This window comes from Primulina eburnea, unplaced genomic scaffold (genome assembly GCF_022965805.1).
Source record: "Primulina eburnea isolate SZY01 unplaced genomic scaffold, ASM2296580v1 ctg1252_ERROPOS400000+, whole genome shotgun sequence".
NCBI classification, from domain to species: domain Eukaryota; kingdom Viridiplantae; phylum Streptophyta; class Magnoliopsida; order Lamiales; family Gesneriaceae; genus Primulina; species Primulina eburnea.
Window position 1 is genome coordinate 29,269 of NW_027330781.1, and position 20,666 is coordinate 49,934.

Consider the following 20,666-nt stretch of genomic DNA (forward strand, 5'->3'; position numbering starts at 1 on the left):
CTGGAGGCGTTGTTTGGAGATTTTAGTAGGATGATGACGACCCAAATGGAGTCGTTGCATGAGAGGTTGGGTAAACTTGAGGTTAGTGTTAGTGGGGGTAAATCTAAGCCTAGAGACTTGGGTAGAGGTGAAGATGAGGAGTATGATTTGGGAGGAGACGATGAGAGCCAAAATGAGAATTGGGGTAGGAATGGAAGAGGTAGAGGATTTGGTAGAGGAAGAAGGGAAGTCATGCGGGGTAGATATGAGGAGATTAGGGAAGATGGGAACATGGGTAGCATTAAGATGAAAATCCCCTCGTTCCATGGGAAGTCTGATCCGGAGGCGTACTGTGACACCCCGATCCTCTTTTAAAATAAATACGCAGCGGAAATAAAATTTTTCTCTTTAAAATATACGGAAGGAGTTTCAAAATACATTTCATCAAATATCTTTACAAAATAAATACATGATCATTTAAATGACATAACAAAAACAAAATATCATTCCTATGATCATGCCAAAATCCTCCTTCCAACGGTGTATGCATATGACCCCCGATCTACAGTCAACGTCCCGAGGCACCACTCTGATCTGCATCACATGAAAATAACTGGAATGAGAATAAATCTCAGCAAGTGGAACTCTTATATAACAATGAACAATAACTCTGTAAAACATCTCTTTGAAATCATAAATACCATCAACTCTGAACTGTAAACTCTGAATATCAATAACATAGCAATAGCATAAAAATATGATGGTATTTCTCTTTTGCTCTGGGGATTGATATCAATAGTATCTCTGCTCTGGGGTTGCTCGTATGCCAAATCGATATAAATACCGATAACTCTGAGGGATATAAGCCTCTGGGCGATGATCATCTAATATTGCATGCAATCTCTGACTATGTATTTATCAATCCGAAAACATTTAAACTCTTCTCTGGTTTTAACAATCACTTTGAACTCTATATATCTCTTTGTATTCCCTTTAATCAATAATGAGACATACAATGCCTCCAATACATATAACAATACATACTATGGGTCAAATGAAAGGGAATAACACAATAAACTCTTTGAAACACATACATATAAAATCATGTGAGCAAAAGGAATGAATTTCCACTTACAAACCACAACAAACACCTCAACTTAGCTCTTGATCACCACCTACAACAAATAATCCACAAATAACACCAATATCAACTAAATATCCAAGATTACAAGCTAAATAATCCATAAATCCACATAAACAACCAACCTAAACAACTCTTAATTTACAACCTTAACAGAATCGCACCAAAAACTTACCCAAGCTTCCTAGCACCAAGGAGAACGTCGAACTCAAGTCGAAATTCCAAACAAACGCCTGAATCGAAGATAGGAATGGAAAGAAATGACTAAAAACCCTAGAAATGGAGAGAAAAGTCGAGAATGGAGGAGAAAAGAAAGGGAAAGTATGGCCAACCACTCCAAAAAGTAGCTTAAAAACTCGCCCATACCTTCACCGCGGGTGCGCTCGTCTAAGCACCGCGGGTGCGCAATGGTTACGGCATTCTCAAAAATTCTGGAACACGAACAGCGCGGGTGCGGCGACGCAAGCAGCGCGGGTGCGGTCTCTACCGCAGGGGCGGTCTCTACATCACCGCGGGTGCGGTGTGCTCACGGCATTCCGACTCCAAAACAGCACAGTACACCGCGGGGGCACTCCAGTTAAGAGCGCGGGGGCACTCAAGCCACGGCCAAGCACTATTCCCATGCAACTAGAATCGATCCGAAACTCTGAAACGAACAACCAACATCAACTAACACCTCAAGACAATAAAACTAACAATACTATAGCCCAAAAATACAACTCTGAACATCTAATCAAATATCCCAAATAACAAACGAAACTTAAATCGTACCGTACACCGGGCTCGGCTATTACAATCTCCCCCCCTTAAGGGAATTTCGTCCGCGAAATTGACGTCACGGCACGAACAACTCAGGATACTTCTCTCTCATCTCATCCTCTGGTTCCCACGTAGCCTCCTCTAACAAATGGTTCCTCCAAAGAACTTTAACGATGCCGATCTCTTTGTTCCTCAGAACTCTAACTGTGCGATCCAAAATCTGAATCGGAATCTCTTGATACGTCAAATTCGGCGTCAAGTCCAATGGCTCATGGCGTAGAACATGGGAAGGATCTGCAACCTACTTCCTGAGCATCGAAACGTGAAACACATTATGAACTCTGTCAAGATCTGGAGGTAGGGCTAATCTGTAGGCTCTGTCACCAACTCTGTCCAAAATCTCGAATGGACCAATAAATCTAGGACTCAACTTGCCCTTCTTGCCAAATCTCATCACACCCTTGAGAGGTGCTATCTTCAGAAACACGTGGTCGCCAATCTCGAACTGCAAAGGTCTGCGACGAACATCTGCATAGCTCTTCTGTCTGGACTGGGCAGTCTTCATCCTTTCTCTGATAACAGCAACAACATCAGCAGTCTGCTGGACCAACTCTGGTCCCAACATCTTCCTCTCACCAACCTCGTCCCAATACAAGGGAGACCTGCACTTCCTGCCATAAAGTGCCTCATACGGTGCCATGCCAATCGTCGCCTGGTAGCTATTATTATAAGTGAACTCAGCCAAAGGCAACAAAGAATCCCAGCTACCTGGAATGTCAATAGTACACGCTCTGAGCATATCCTCAAGAATCTGAATGACTCTCTCTGACTGACCATCACTCTGAGGATGATAGGCTGTACTGAATGCTAACCGCGAACCCATAGCTCTGTGCAAACTCTTCCAAAACTCTGAAGTAAATCTGGGGTCACGATCAGACACGATCGACACAGGGACACCATGAAGTCTTACAATCTCTGCTATGTAGTCCTCGGCATACTGGTTCATCGAATACGTCGTCTTGACTGGAAGAAAGTGCGCTGACTTAGTCAATCTATCAACGATAACCCAAATAGAACTGAAACCTCTCCGCACTCTGGGAAGACCAGTCACGAAATCCATCGTAATATGCTCCCACTTCCACTGAGGAATCGGCAACGACAACAATGTCCCAGCAGGTCTCTGGTGCTCAATCTTCACCTGCTGACAAGTAAGGCACTGAGAAATGAACACGGCAACATCCTTCTTCATACCTGGCCACCAGTAGAGTCGACGAAGATCCTGATACATCTTCGTACTGCCTGGATGAATCGAATACGGCGCGGTATGAGCCTCTGTCAGAATATCTCTACGAATATCGTCGCCAGAAGGAACACAAATACGACCTCTGAAAGTCACCAAACCATCACCATTCAAGGCAAAATCTGAATTACCTCTAATCTCTGCTCTATCTCTCAACTCTGTCAACTGAACATCAGTCGACTGCTCTCTACGGATCCTGTCCGTCAATGAAGATCGAATAACTAACGCTGAAAGACGAGCAATGGTGCCTGGAATCACCAGATCAATCTCCTCTCTCTGCAAATCCATCAGCAACGGTCTCTGAATCAAAGAACTCAATGAAACACTCGACTTGCGGCTTAAAGCATCAGCCACAACATTCGCCTTCCCTGGGTGATAACTGATAGTTACATCGTAATCCTTGACAAGCTCTAACCACCTCCTCTGCCGCATATTGAGCTCTTTCTGCGAGAACAGATACTTCAAACTCTTGTGGTCTGTGAAGATCTCACACTTTTCGCCATACAGATAATGTCTCCAAATCTTAAGGGCGAAAACCACAGCTGCTAGCTCCAAATCGTGCGTCGGATAATTCTTCTCATAGTCCTTCAACTGGCGAGAAGCATAGGCAATGACCTTACCTCTCTGCATCAACACTGCACCGAGACCCTTCTTCGACGCATCGGTAAAGACCACAAAATCCTCTTGACCGCTGGGCAATGCGAGAATAGGAGCTGACGTCAATCTATCCTTCAACTCCTGAAATGCGCTCTGGCAATCTATAGACCACTCGAACTTCACAGTCTTCCTTGTCAGATTGGACAATGGCAGGGCAATCTTGGAAAAATCCGAAATGAAACGACGATAATAACCGCCAAACCAAGGAAACTGCGTACCTCTGAAACAGTCGTAGGAATAGGCCACTTCTGAATCGCCTCTATCTTCATCGGATCAACAGCAATGCCATCCCTCGAAACGACATGGCCTAGAAAAGAAATCTGATCCAGCCAAAACTCACACTTCTTCAACTTAGCAAACAACCTCCGCTCTCTCAACAACTGGAGAACAACTCTGAGATGCTCTGAATGAAGCTCTCTGGTCTTGGAATAGATCAATATATCGTCGATAAAGACAATGACGAAGCTATCCAAATACGGCTTGAACACACGGTTCATCAGGTCCATGAAAACAGAAGGGGCATTGGTCAAACCAAAAGACATCACGAGAAACTCATAGTGACCATACCTGGTCCTGAAAGCCGTCTTAGGGATATCAGACTCCCTAACCTTCAACTGATAGTAGCCAGACCGAAGATCAATCTTCGAGAAAACAGTGGCACCCTGGAGTTGGTCAAATAGATCGTCAATCCGTGGCAACGGATACTTGTTCTTGATCGTCACTTTGTTGAGCTCTCTGTAATCGATACACAGACGCAAGGAACCATCTTTCTTCTTAACAAATAGAACCGGAGCTCCCCAAGGCGAAGAACTCGGACGAATGAAACCCTTATCTAGAAGATCCTGCAACTGCGTCTTCAACTCTTTCATCTCGGTAGGAGCCATCCTATACGGAGCCTTAGAAATAGGAACCGTACCTGGAGCAAGATCAATAACAAACTCTACATCTCTATCCGGCGGCAAACCCGGAACATCATCCTCAAACACATCCGCAAACTCCCTCACCACATCAATATCATCAATATTCAACTTAATCAGTCTATCCATATCCACAACAGATGCTAGAAAAACATCACAACCTCTACACAAAAGCCTCTCAGCATCAAGACACGAAATAAAAGGAAGGACCAGCGAAGTACCTGAGCTGGCGAGAACTCCTCCCTGGCCATCATCTGCAAAAGTCACCGTCTTAGCAACGCAATCAATAACAGCACGATAGGTCGACAGCCAATCCATGCCAAGAATAACATCAAAGGCAACCATCGGGATCACAATCAAATCAGCAAAGACCTCTCGATCAACAAAACGAACGGGGCACGCATACACTATGGAAGTCGGGCACAAAACATCTCCCGAAGGCAAAACAACACTAAGCTGAAGGGGAATAACAGAAGGAACTATACCCAAAGATCTCAAAAACAATTCAGACATAAAAGAATGAGTAGCACCAGTATCAAACAAAGTAGTAGCTACTCTGCCTGAAATTAAAATGGAACTAGAGATTACAGAAGAATTACGATTAATACCTTCCTTAGTCATCGAAAAGATACGACCCTGCACCTTCTCCTGGCTAGCTCCCCTAGGACAATCTCTGGAAATATGGCCTGGCATGCCACAACGATAACAAGAACGAGAGCCAAATCTACACTCTCCACGATGAGGTCTGCTACACTTGGGACACAAAGATCTCTCAGAATCAGACGGAGCAACTGGCGCTGACGGTGGCCTAGGACTCTGATCCACCTTGCCCTTCCCCTTGAATCGATCTCTGCCACGCTGACCTGAACTCTGGCCTCTTTGAACATTAGCCTGGTGCCTCGCCTGTCTCTCCCTGGCGATATCCTTCTCGTCCTGCTCTGCTAGCAACGCCTTGGACACAATCTCCTTGAAAGTCACAGCCTTGGACATATTGATATCACGCCTGATCTCCGCTCTAAGGCCTCGAATGAAGTGAGCACCTTTATCTTTATCACTGGTAGCAATGTACGGAGCAAAAAGGCAACCCTCCTCGAACCTGAGAATATACTCATCCACATTCAAGCTCCCCTGACGAAGCTCCAAGAACTCTGTGACCTTCCTCGCTCGCAGTGCATCAGGAAAGTACTTGTCGTAGAAAAGCTCAGTAAACTCAGACCACTTCAAAGTAGAAACATCAATGCCAACCTTGGTCGCATTCCACCACAAACGTGCAGCTTTAACCAGCATGAAAACAGCACAACTGATACGGTCTCTGTCCTCATAGTGGAGATGATCAAAAATCGCCTCCAAAGCCTTGACCCACTCTACTGCAGCTAAAGGATCGGAGCTGCCTGGAAACTCGGGTGGATCCATCCTCTTAAACGCAGAAAAGATAGCATCAGAACCAACTGCTACTGGAGCAACCTGCCCCCTACCTTGGTCTCTGCCCTGGCCTGCTCCTTGCAGTCTAAGCAGCTGCTGGATCTGCTCACTGTGAACCTTAGCCTGCTCCTTCAGTAACTTGCCGAACTCGTCGACAACTCTCGAGGACGAACTATCCTCCCCCTCTGATGCCTTACGCTTAGGAGGCATCCTCTACTCTACAATGCTCACAAGATACCAATCAATACATAACAATAGATAGATGCAAAGAAAACATACCCGGACAGTTGAAAGTAGACGAAGTCATATGCATTGGTCCGAAGAACACCGCTCTGATACCACTAAATGTGACACCCCGATCCTCTTTTAAAATAAATACGCAGCGGAAATAAAATTTTTCTCTTTAAAATATACGGAAGGAGTTTCAAAATACATTTCATCAAATATCTTTACAAAATAAATACATGATCATTTAAATGACATAACAAAAACAAAATATCATTCCTATGATCATGCCAAAATCCTCCTTCCAACGGTGTATGCATATGACCCCCGATCTACAGTCAACGTCCCGAGGCACCACTCTGATCTGCATCACATGAAAATAACTGGAATGAGAATAAATCTCAGCAAGTGGAACTCTTATATAACAATGAACAATAACTCTGTAAAACATCTCTTTGAAATCATAAATACCATCAACTCTGAACTGTAAACTCTGAATATCAATAACATAGCAATAGCATAAAAATATGATGGTATTTCTCTTTTGCTCTGGGATTGATATCAATAGTTTCTCTGCTCTGGGGTTGCTCGTATCCCAAATCGATATAAATACCGATAACTCTGAGGGATATAAGCCTCTGGGCGATGATCATCTAATATTGCATGCAATCTCTGACTATGTATTTATCAATCCGAAAACATTTAAACTCTTCTCTGGTTTTAACAATCACTTTGAACTCTATATATCTCTTTGTATTCCCTTTAATCAATAATGAGACATACAATGCCTCCAATACATATAACAATACATACTATGGGTCAAATGAAAGGGAATAACACAATAAACTCTTTGAAACACATACATATAAAATCATGTGAGCAAAAGGAATGAATTTCCACTTACAAACCACAACAAACACCTCAACTTAGCTCTTGATCACCACCTACAACAAATAATCCACAAATAACACCAATATCAACTAAATATCCAAGATTACAAGCTAAATAATCCATAAATCCACATAAACAACCAACCTAAACAACTCTTAATTTACAACCTTAACAGAATCGCACCAAAAACTTACCCAAGCTTCCTAGCACCAAGGAGAACGTCGAACTCAAGTCGAAATTCCAAACAAACGCCTGAATCGAAGATAGGAATGGAAAGAAATGACTAAAAACCCTAGAAATGGAGAGAAAAGTCGAGAATGGAGGAGAAAAGAAAGGGAAAGTATGGCCAACCACTCCAAAAAGTAGCTTAAAAACTCGCCCATACCTTCACCGCGGGTGCGCTCCTCTAAGCACCGCGGGTGCGCAATGGTTACGGCATTCTCAAAAATTCTGGAACACGAACAGCGCGGGTGCGGCGACGCAAGCAGCGCGGGTGCGGTCTCTACCGCAGGGGCGGTCTCTACATCACCGCGGGTGCGGTGTGCTCACGGCATTCCGACTCCAAAACAGCACAGTACACCGCGGGGGCACTCCAGTTAAGAGCGCGGGTGCACTCAAGCCACGGCCAAGCACTATTCCCATGCAACTAGAATCGATCCGAAACTCTGAAACGAACAACCAACAGCAACTAACACCTCAAGACAATAAAACTAACAATACTATAGCCCAAAAATACAACTCTGAACATCTAATCAAATATCCCAAATAACAAACGAAACTTAAATCGTACCGTACACCGGGCTCGGCTATTACACGTACTGTGGGGACCCGGACGCTAATCATCTTTGGGATTTAATTATCAATTAAGATAAAACAGGGTCTAAAAAAAATTTTCGTTTTAAGATATAACTGCGGAAGGTAATGGAACCTAAAAACTATACATGTCTGTATAAAATACATTTCAGTATTAAAGTGCAACAAGCTAATTTAAGGTTCAACTACTAAAGTCCAGTAATAAAACCAAGTCTACTGTAAGTCCGGAATCACCACGCTACACTCGTCTTCTCTCATCATCATCTTGACCCTGATCCAGCCCCACCTGTTGTCATGCACACATACAAAACAAGACAACAGCCGGATAACTCCGGTGAGAATAAATCCCAGTATAAAACATGGTAAGCAAGTATATATTCAAAATAAATCATGATTAGAATCAAAATAATAGATTTCCTAATCTGCGAAATCCATTTAAACTCGCATGCAATTTAAATCAATAAATATGCACATAAACAATCTAAATCATACAAACATGCTATCATAACTGAAAGCAATAACGATGGGTCCCATGATCTAGGAGCCACATCCATATGCGCATGCAGTCCTAATCAAATCATGTCTAGACTCATATCAACTATAACTCAAGGGATCCCGGGGTGAATAAGACGTCACTGGCTGTCACCTACCCAACCACTCGGGGCGACTGTACGTCTTATTCCTAGACTTCGGTCCGAGCTGTATCGACGGCTGGCAATAGGAGTACTGACTACTCCTAAGTTGAGATACACCGAACGTCTAGACAATGGCTGTCAAGACTTTCCTATCTTAAATGCAATGAATAGAAATCTGTAAACAAAGCATAATCATATTCATAACTGAATATCACAATTACCTTACATGCTTGAATACAATTCTAAAATCAAAGCATAATCAGGTAACGATATAAATAATAATCTAGTATGTGATTTTATTGGGAAACTCAAATGAGATTTCATTTGAGTTGGGACTTCCCGAATATCACATGTATTATACCTTTGTCATCCCCGTCCGATGAAGACGAAGTCTCGAAGTCAAATTTGTCCATATCTGATCTGAAATGACAATAACCAATACACTGTATCAATGTATAATCCAATTCAAAATCTGTCTGGTCAATATCTGAATACACTACAATCTGATTCATATCAACCATATCACAAGATAACAGAAACCAATACTGAATCTGATCAATCTGTATCAACTGATGTTTAGACGGCATAACACTACAGTCTTGTAATCCCGTCAGTCTTAACCTCACAATTACACTACCAGAATTCCTAATAAATCTCAGTACAATCTATAACTTCAGTATCTGTACCTTGTAAAATGAATAACAGCATAATTCTGATAGCAATCTCAATCAAATCAACTCTAAAATTCATAACAATGCCATAACCATTCTATTTCTAAATCTGACTTCGATTCTACAATATCTACGGTAGCAGAAACACCATATCTGAATCATATTCAATTCTAACAACATCATAAATTCAAATCTTGTCTAAACGTAATAACACTTACGTCCAGTTGTAGCCTGTGTTGATACAAACACGGTACCGAAGTCGGATTTCAATTCAGATAGACGGTTTACTCGCAAATCGATTTTGAACATTAAGAACGAAGCTTTCCCTTCAAATCTCGATTTCTCCTCTTCTGAAATGAGATTTACGCATGTAAATATATATATATATATATACTTGCACTCACATGCAGCAAAGCACATGGCTCGTCCTTCGCGCAACACGTCTCGCGCATATGCGCGGCCACTACTCGCGCATATGCGCGAGACCTACTGTCTCGGCGAAACTGCTACTCGCGCATATGCGTCATTAATTCCGCGCATATGCGCCACCCCTTCTGGCCCTCCCGCGCATATGCGCCACTCTACTCGCGCCTATGCGCCACTGGTTCTGGCCTTGCCGCGCATGTGCGCGCACTTACACCGCGCATGTGCGCCAAACCTTCTGGATTTCTCCCTTGGCTTCTCGCATGGCTCGCGCATATGCGCGTACACTTCTCGCGCATATGCGCGAGACCTTCGAGTCACGCACACGCAATATTCTTCCTTTCAAAATCTAACAAGAACACGTCCCGTCTATAATCATCTCGATTAATTCAATAAATCATTCCGGATTAATCTCTGATTACAGTAATCATATCCAAATCATTTCAGATTACGGTAATTAAATTCTCGGGCATTACATTTCTCCCCCTCTTAGATCTGAGTTCGTCCTCGAACTCACCAATCATCAAACCACATCTATCCGAAGATCTGTTTGACAGAGTTTCACATCCAAACTCATTTCACTAGCCGAATCAATCGCATATTACTGGCTATCCAACACCCATATACGCCAATTGCAATCCATAACAAAGCAATACCACCTGTAGTTGCTATTTCATCTGTTTATTCCAATTAAGGACATATTCCATCTTTGGCTTCAAATACCAATCGTCATCCTCCGACATTGGTTTCCTACATCTATTCCTTCTGCACTATCTGGATAACTAGTGTTAACATCTAGCACGAGAGTTCTATCAATATCTTTCAATATCTGACTACTACCTGCTGACTACCTGTCAATCTGTAACAAAAGTTTGAAAGAAAACAGCTTATGATATAACCTACCATAAGTGCAAACTTCATCACAATCACCTCAATCTGATTATTTCTTTGACAGTGATCTCTGTCTTCTAGTTTTGTTGGTACATCTTCTTATACAACCTACTAGATATAGATTGAACAATCTATCAATCACAATCATCTCACATCTCTATCTGAAGAAAATAGCGGTAATTTTTATCACAAAAGTAATAGAAATGTACTCCCATTTCTATTCAGGAATATACTAAGTCAGTAACCATCTTCTGATTCCTAGCTTTCTGGCTTCTTTTGTTAGCGATCCAGACATATCAGTACCATTTTTACCAATCTTTCGGTACAAATTCTGTTATAACTGATCAAATCTGTCTATACCAACACTATTTGTTCGAGTATCAAACATTCTGAACCATCTGAATGAAACTGAATCCCTTACTGTGCATTTCTGACATACCTGAGATTTCAGATTCGAACTATGCTGTACAAAATCAGTTAATAACATAAAATAAATAAGAAATACCTACCTGGTATTCGGCTCTGACTATCCATATCAAAAGCTGGAAACAATTCTGCAACATTCTGATATCACACAATAACCAAACCCATAGAAAACACAAAATCATATCGATGTTATATTGATCCGATCAACAAAATACAGGTCTGAAAATTCTGATCACCGTTCGGGACTACTGTATTTTCCACAAACAACTCTGATACAATTGGAACTGCATAGTATCACACACTGAATAATAATTACAATAACATCAAATCAAACTCAGAATAGAAATGTCCTATGCTGATCTAGTGAGTTTAAGAAACTCATAACATAATAGATTCTGGCTGGCTGACCAATCTTCATACTGCCCAGATCAACTGCTTTATCTCATCTGCAATTAGAATATACTCCCAAACAATATAAGATGTCTCAATTACTGGTTTAACTCATAACAATACTCAGCAGATGTAAATCAACAAAAGAAGAAGATAATCAGAATAAGATAATCTGTCCAGCTTAGATAAGAAAGTTCTGACATATCTGACATTCTGCTAATTCTTACATTCCTGATACCGCATAGTCTGAATATAAACCTGTATCAATAACTGCATACCGGATTCCTACCTGACCCATCTCTGTATACAAGAACACCGTTTTCTGAATAATCAACAAAAGCTTCAAATATTTAACTAGTCAGTCAGATACTGTGCATATATCCCGGAATTATAGATATAACAAGCATAATTCTTCAAAATACCCCTGAACACATAATCTGTCAATCTAGAAACAGAACTAAAATGTCTTCAAGAGAAATACACAATCAACTGGATTCTTTAGCCCATACTTTAATCTGTCAATTCTTTCAATTCTCTCTGATAGAGAACCCATCTGACATCTTATCTAAGCAAACACCAGTTAACTATTATCTTACTATCAAATTTTAGACTCGATTTCAGTGGATCAACTGGATACATAAGGATTTCATCTGTTCCTTTCTGTAATAATCGAGTCCTAAACCCTAAAATTTTCTAAGGACTTCTGGATCGAAAATCCTCATTTATCACCTAGATCTGGTCTTAATCTTACTATTTCTGGAACACATGCTACAATATTTCGGTACTTGTTCAGCATATTCATGTCAATAATGCAATCCAAATCAGATAGTTACAAGTACATCATAATCTAATCCAGTCCCATCCTCATCTAACTGTAGTATATAATATGTCACAGAAATTTCTGATATCAACATATTCCTCAACAACCAAGGAATCAATACTACAGTATACACAGACCCAACAGATACAGCATATCTTCATACTACTCATTCACAGATACTCATAACGAATGCATTAGTATATATCAATACGTATGCAATATAATCATAAAGAATGGTACCTGTTGTAACTACTGGGTCTGTTTTTCACGCATTGCCACCCGATGGTCCTGCTCCCCAGAATCTTTGGGAACCCTTCTGAGGACACACTCTAGCAAATTCCCATGCTGTCCGCAAATATTGCATCTACCAGTCACTCCCTGGCATTGTTCGGTGGGATGTCTCCCTCCACACCTAGCGCAATAGACTCCAGTATAACTCGGACTGGAACCACTGGAACTGGAGGAACCACTGCCTAACTTCTTGAACTGTTTCTTCCGAGCTTTCAGCAAATCTTGCTTTCCACTCGTGCTGCCACGTTCAAATCTCGAAGGGGATTGTGGTGTCTGGGGTTGCTTCACACACAACCTCGTTAATTGTCGAATCAGACTCTCTTCTGCTCTCTTTGCTTTACTCAAGACATCAGAAAAGTGATAGGGTCGCTGTAGATTCATGAATGCAACTATCTCCGAATTCAATCCTCTAATGAATTGATTCACTACAGCTTCATCATCCCTAGCCATATGAGGAGCAAAACGCAACAGAGTAGAAAATTTAGCAGCATAATCATCAATATTCAATTGACCTTGACTTAAATTCTCAAATTCTGCTTTCTTGTCTTCTCGGTACGAGGCGGAGAAAAATCTTTGATAGAATTCAGTCTTGAAGACTTCCCACGTGATCACAGTACCACGTAGTGCTAATACTCTTTTGATTGTAATCCACCAAATTCTGGCAGCCTCTTGTAATTGGTGAAATACCAATTTAACTCTTTGGTCATCTGTACAATCCAGTAGATCAAACAATATCTCTGTGTCCTCAACCCAGTGCTGACACGTTTCAGGCGTCTCTGTACCACTCAGAATCGGCGGCTGAAATAACTGAAATTCTGCCAACTTGGTTTCCATCGGACTCGCTGACACATCTATCTGCGGTTCTGGTATATCTGGCTGCTCATATGAAGTACTGCCTGTTTCCAAAATCCTTCGGGGAGGTACATCTGATTACCACAAACATTAATAACCCAATAATACAATGATGTGCCAATCTTTTCTAATCATGATCATCTTACTGCTGATCATGAATCCGATCTGATTCATATTCAAGAATACATAATACCAATTCAAATCATTTAATCAGGTAAACATGTATCTTTAAGTAGTAACACATAGTCTCATGCTAGCACACAATGTCAGTCAACATTAAAATCAATCTCATGCTAGCACACACATGCAATGAAAGAAAATTCATCTACCCCGCTCATTCTCTTCTATCTCAATCTAAGTCAATCTAAAAGATCTATCAGTTCTGACTATCTCAATCTAAAGATCTATCTCTAAAGGATCTTCGCTCTGATACCACCTGTTGTGGGGACCCGGACGCTAATCATCTTTGGGATTTAATTATCAATTAAGATAAAACAGGGTCTAAAAAAAATTTTCGTTTTAAGATATAACTGCGGAAGGTAATGGAACCTAAAAACTATACATGTCTGTATAAAATACATTTCAGTATTAAAGTGCAACAAGCTAATTTAAGGTTCAACTACTAAAGTCCAGTAATAAAACCAAGTCTACTGTAAGTCCGGAATCACCACGCTACACTCGTCTTCTCTCATCATCATCTTGACCCTCATCTAGCCCCACCTGTTGTCATGCACACATACAAAACAAGACAACAGCCGGATAACTCCGGTGAGAATAAATCCCAGTATAAAACATGGTAAGCATGTATATATTCAAAATAAATCATGATTAGAATCAAAATAATAGATTTCCTAATCTACGAAATCCATTTAAACTCGCATGCAATTTAATCAATAAATATGCAAATAAACAATCTAAATCATACAAACATGCTATCATAACTGAAAGCAATAACGATGGGTCCCATGATCTAGGAGCCACATCCATATGCGCATGCAGTCCTAATCAAATCATGTCTAGACTCATCTCAACTATAACTCTAGGGATCCCGGGGTGAATAAGACGTCACTGGCTGTCACCTACCCAACCACTCGGGGCGACTGTACGTCTTATTCCTAGACTTCGGTCCGAGCTGTATCGACGGCTGGCAATAGGAGTACTGACTACTCCTAAGTTGAGATACACCGAACGTCTAGAAGTCTGACAATGGCTGTCAAGACTTTCCTATCTTAAATGCAATGAATAGAAATCTGTAAACAAAGCATAATCATATTCATAACTAAATATCACAATTACCTTACCTGCTTGAATACAATTCTAAAATCAAAGCATAATCAGGTAACGATATAAATAATAATCTAGTATGTGATTTTATTGGGAAACTCAAATGAGATTTCATTTGAGTTGGGACTTCCCGAATATCACATGTATTATACCTTTGTCGTCCCCGTCCGATGAAGACGAAGTCTCGAAGTCAAATTTGTCCATATCTGATCTGAAATGACAATAACCAATACACTGTATCAATGTATAATCCAATTCAAAATCTGTCTGGTCAATATCTGAATACACTACAATCTGATTCATATCAACCATATCACAAGATAACAGAAACCAATACTGAATCTGATCAATCTGTATCAACTGATGTTTAGACGGAATAACACTACAGTCTTGTAATCCCGTCAGTCTTAACCTCACAATTACACTACCAGAATTCCTAATAAATCTCAGTACAATCTATAACTTCAGTATCTGTACCTTGTAAAATGAATAACAGCATAATTCTGATAGCAATCTCAATCAAATCAACTCTAAAATTCATAACAATGCCATAACCAGTCTATTTCTAAATCTGACTTCGATTCTACAATATCTACGGTAGCAGAAACACCATATCTGAATCATATTCAATTCTAACAACATCATAAATTCAAATCTTGTCTAAACGTAATAACACTTACGTCCAGTTGTAGCCTGTGTTGATACAAACACGGTACCGAAGTCGGATTTCAATTCAGATAGACGGTTTACTCGCAAATCGATTTTGAACATTAAGAACGAAGCTTTCCCTTCAAATCTCGATTTCTCCTCTTCTGAAATGAGATTTACGCATGTAAATATATATATATATACTTGCACTCACATGCAGCAAAGCACATGGCTCGTCCTTCGCGCAACACGTCTCGCGCATATGCGCGGCCACTACTCGCGCATATGCGCGAGACCTACTGTCTCGGCGAAACTGCTACTCGCGCATATGCGTCATTAATTCCGCGCATATGCGCCACCCCTTCTGGCCCTCCCGCGCATATGCGCCACTCTACTCGCGCCTATGCGCCACTGGTTCTGGCCTTGCCGCGCATGTGCGCGCACTTACACCGCGCATGTGCGCCAAACCTTCTGGATTTCTCCCTTGGCTTCTCGCATGGCTCGCGCATATGCGCGTACACTTCTCGCGCATATGCGCGAGACCTTCGAGTCACGCACACGCAATATTCTTCCTTTCAAAATCTAACAAGAACACGTCCCGTCTATAATCATCTCGATTAATTCAATAAATCATTCCGGATTAATCTCTGATTACAGTAATCATATCCAAATCATTTTAGATTACGAAAATTAAATTCTCGGGCATTACACGTACTTAGAATGGGAAAAGAGGGTATAGTTCGTTTTTGAATGTCACCACTACTCCGAACAAAAGAAGGTGAGGTTGGCGGTGGTTGAATTCTTAGATTATGCTCTCATTTGGTGGGATCAATTAGTGACCACTAGGAGGAGGTGTAATGAGAGGCCTATTGAGTCTTGGGATGAGATGAAGAGCGTGATGAGAAAAAGGTTTGTGCCTAATCACTATTATAGGGAGATGTTTAAGAGGCTTCAAACCTTGAGGCAAGGGTCAAGGAGTGTTGAGGACTACTATAAGGAGATGGAGGTAGTCATGATTAGGGCCAATATTGAGGAAGATAATGAAGCAACCATTGCTCGTTTTCTTTGTGGCTTAAACAGGGAAATCCAAGATCAAGTTGAGCTTCGGCACTACTTGGATCTAGACGAGATGGTGCAAATGGCCATAAAGGTGGAACAACAACTAAAAAGGCGTGGAGTTGGCCGCACCAATCAAGCCGGGGGGTCATCATCTTCTTGGCAATCCAATGTTGTGAAGCGTGAGGAGAATAAAGTGGAGTCCAAGCCAAGATTTGACACTAAGCAAGAGGCGCCTAAACAAGGAGTCCAAGGTAAATCTGAAACTCCTTCTAATCGTTCTAGGGATACTAAATGCTTTAGATGTCAAGGGTTGGGTCATATTGAAACACCCCACTTAAAATTATTTTAAAATGAAATATAACTTGACATCAGCGGAAGCCTTTATCGTAAGAAAATATACTTTATATCCATTATAACCATTTTCATAAAATACAAACCAAACAATACATAAATTCAATACATCATAAATCAAATACCCACAATACATATAATAAAATACATGATATTTTTAAAACTTTAAATGTTCAACTCACACCAATAAAACATTAACATAACCAAATAAAATTTCTTCCATTTTCAATAGCTATATGACTTCTTCTCCTTGGACAATCTGCTTCAAATCTTTTTATTACCTGCATCACATGAAATAACTGGAATGAGATAAAACTCAGTAAGTAGAGAACTTTACATAACAAATACATATTTATATGACTTGGCTTGAAATATCTCAATGGCAATGAAAGTGAACAATACCATCTTCAATGAACAATAATGAAAGAATAATATAGATGGTATACCATAGCATGAATATGAAACAATAGCTCAATGATCTATAATCTGTGAATGTTATCTCTGTTAATATATATAAATATATATCGGACTATGAGAGATAACCATGAAATGAAATGATAGTCTGTAACTTGTAATCTGTGACCTGTGAATATTATCTCTGTTGATATATATAAATATATATCGGACTGTGAGAGATAATCTATGTATAGCATCTCTGTGATATATGAAAATATATACCAGGCTGTGAGAGACACTCTTCATGTGATTGGCCAATGACATGCATGAAATACTATCATTTCCTTGGATTGGAACATATGAAATTCATTGAAACAATTCATCAAACACTTGATATGCAAATAGGATTGTAGCATATGGAATTCAATGGGACAATTCATCAAACACTTGATATGCACAAAGGATTGTAGCATATGAATTTATTGGGACAATTCATCAAACACTTGATATGCACAAAGGATTGTAGCATATGAATTTATTGGGACAATTCATCAAACACTTGATAGGCACAATAGTTTGCTAGCTTCTTTAACAATGGAATCAATAGAATTCTTGGATCTTTGAATATATAACAATGAATATGGCATAATATAACCATAAAAGAAGCTAGACATCAATAAACATGGCTTGGATACATATATATCATGTGAGCACAAGAAATAGCTTCTACTTACAACCCAATCAACACTTGGTTGCAAAGATGACCTCAATAGAATCCCTACAACAATAAACACCATAAAAACTATGAATTAAAATCATATAAACTTAGATCTATAAAGTCAACGTATTCATCTAACCCAACAATTCTTCACAAAACCCATAAATAATTAAGATCTTACCTTGTAGCTAGCACCTAGTCTAGGAGATGCTAAGATTTCCACAAAATCCTTGAACTTGAAGAAGATTTGGTAGAGAGAAATTTTGGGGAAAAATATGAGAAACGTAGGAGAAAGAAGGAGAAAGAAGAAATGAAAATAAATCTTCAAACCATGCTATAAAAACTCATTCCTAACCTTAAAATCGCATTTCGGAATAGCACTTTTCGTCCAAAAATATCCAGCACCGCACCCGCGCTCAATGGGCAGCGCGGGTGCGGCCCTGCTTCGGCAGGGCCGCGCACCCGCGCTGCATCTTGCAGTGCGGGTGCTGCCCTGCCTCGGCAGGGCAGCGCACCCGCGCTGCCTGGCGCTGCCTCGGCAGGGCAGCGCCCCTGCGCTGCCATAGGCAGCGCAGGTGCGGCGCTGCCTGCCCAGCAGCGCTGCCGCCCGCACCGACGCCCAACTCCTCCGACACGAACCTCTAAAAACGACTTTTCTAGACTTGATATCCAACCTTTTCTTATTCCACTCAATTATTATGAATTTTAACCACCAACTTCTTTATAAAATTAAGCATAAAACCATCACCAAAACTTGTCCAATCCCATATTCATCAACAACTAGGCCACTATAATTTCTCTAATCCATTGACAATAACATGAACTATAATCAACACTAAAACTTGACCATATCAATATATATGAATATCCCATAATCATAACACATGAAATCACTGATCAATGAACAATAAAACTTGGGATATTACAATCTCCCCTCCTTATAAAAATTTCGTCCCCGAAATTACTTACTATCAAATAGATTAGGATAACGTTGCTTCATTTCCTCTTCCGGTTCCCACGTGGCCTCTTCAATCACTTGATTTCTCCATAAAACTTTGACAATGCCAATATCTTTGTTCCTTAACACCTTAACCTTACGATCAAGAATTTGAACCGGCTTTTCATCATAGCTTAGGTTAGGCAAAAGTTCCAATGACTCGTACCTAAGAACATGAGATGGATTCGCAATATACTTACGAAGCATGGATACATGAAATACATTATGAACTCGGTCCAAGTCCGGTGGTAAAGCAAGACGATAGGCTCGCTCTCCAATCTTATTTAGAATTTCAAATGGTCCAATGTATCGAGGACTTAACTTACCTTTCTTGCCAAATCTCATAACTCCTTTGAGAGGAGCTATCTTGATAAAAACATGATCACCAACCTCGAATGCCAAAGGCCATCTTCTCACATCGGCATAACTTTTCTGTCTAGACTGAGCTGTCTTCAATCTTTCTTGAATTAACACCACAACATCTGCTGTTTGTTGAACCAACTCAGGGCCCAACATCTTTCTTTCACCTACCTCTTCCCAATACAAAGGAGATCTACACTTTCTTCCATATAAGGCTTCATAAGGTGCTAAGCCAATGGAAGACTGGTAACTATTATTATACGTGAATTCAACCAATGGCAACTTGGAATTCCAACTCCTAGGGAAATCAATTGTGCAAGCTCTTAACACATCCTCAAGAATTTGAATAACCCTTTCTGATTGCCCGTCGCTTTGAGGATGGTAGGCGGTGCTAAAGGCTAACTTCGTGCCCAAAGCTCGATGTAAACTTTTTCAGAACTCTGATGTAAACCTCGGATCACGATCTGACACTATAGATACCGGTATACCATGAAGTCTCACAATTTCTTGAATATATACATCGGCATATTGATTCATAGAATATGTTATCTTGACAGGAAGAAAATGCGATGATTTAGTCAATCGATCAACAATCACCCAAATAGAATTGAAACCTTTCTGAGATCTTGGCAATCCAACCACAAAATCCATTGTGATGTGTTCTCATTTCCATTGCGGTATAGGCAAAGATTGCAATAATCCCGCCGGTCTTTGGTGTTCACTCTTAACCTGCTGACAGGTTAGACATTCAGAAACAAATACTGTAATGTCTTTTTTCATACCTGGCCACCAATAAAGACGTCGAAGATCTTGGTACATCTTGGTACCACCAGGATGTACAGAGTATGGCGCCGTGTGAGCTTCTATGAGTACCTCTCTTCGTATGTTATCACCAATAGGAACACATATTTTACCTCGAAAGGTAACCAAACCATCACGATTCACTCCAAATTCAGAAACTCCTGATAATTCTTTATTCCTTTTTAACTCCAATAACTGAAAATCAGACTGTTGTTCCTTCAAAATTCGATCAAACAAAGTTGAGCGGAGAACTAATGTAGATAATCGAGCCACTGTCCCTGAAGATACTAAATTTATCTCATTTCTTTGCAAATCAAGCAACAAAAATTTAGAAATCATAGCATTTAATTCTGAACTTGACTTGCGACTCAAAGCATCTGCAACCACATTAGCTTTACCAGGATGATAGCTAATGGTGCAATCATAATCCTTGACAAGTTCTAACCATCTCCGCTGCCGCATATTCAATTCTTTCTGTGAAAACAAATAACTCAAACTTTTGTGATCCGTAAAAATTTCACATTTCTCACCATAAAGATAGTGTCGCCA

General features: G+C 40.4%; 1 protein-coding gene across 1 annotated transcript in view; it reads left to right on the plus strand.

Annotated features, from left to right (window-relative positions):
* The first annotated feature begins 231 nt into the window (after positions 1 to 231).
* Positions 232 to 20,666, plus strand: part of LOC140820594 (uncharacterized) — a 74,648-nt gene continuing 54,213 nt past the window's right edge. Inside the window, 2 exon segments of the mRNA XM_073180901.1 lie at positions 232 to 307; positions 16,194 to 16,811. Coding sequence (XP_073037002.1) covers positions 232 to 307; positions 16,194 to 16,811 — 694 coding nt within the window.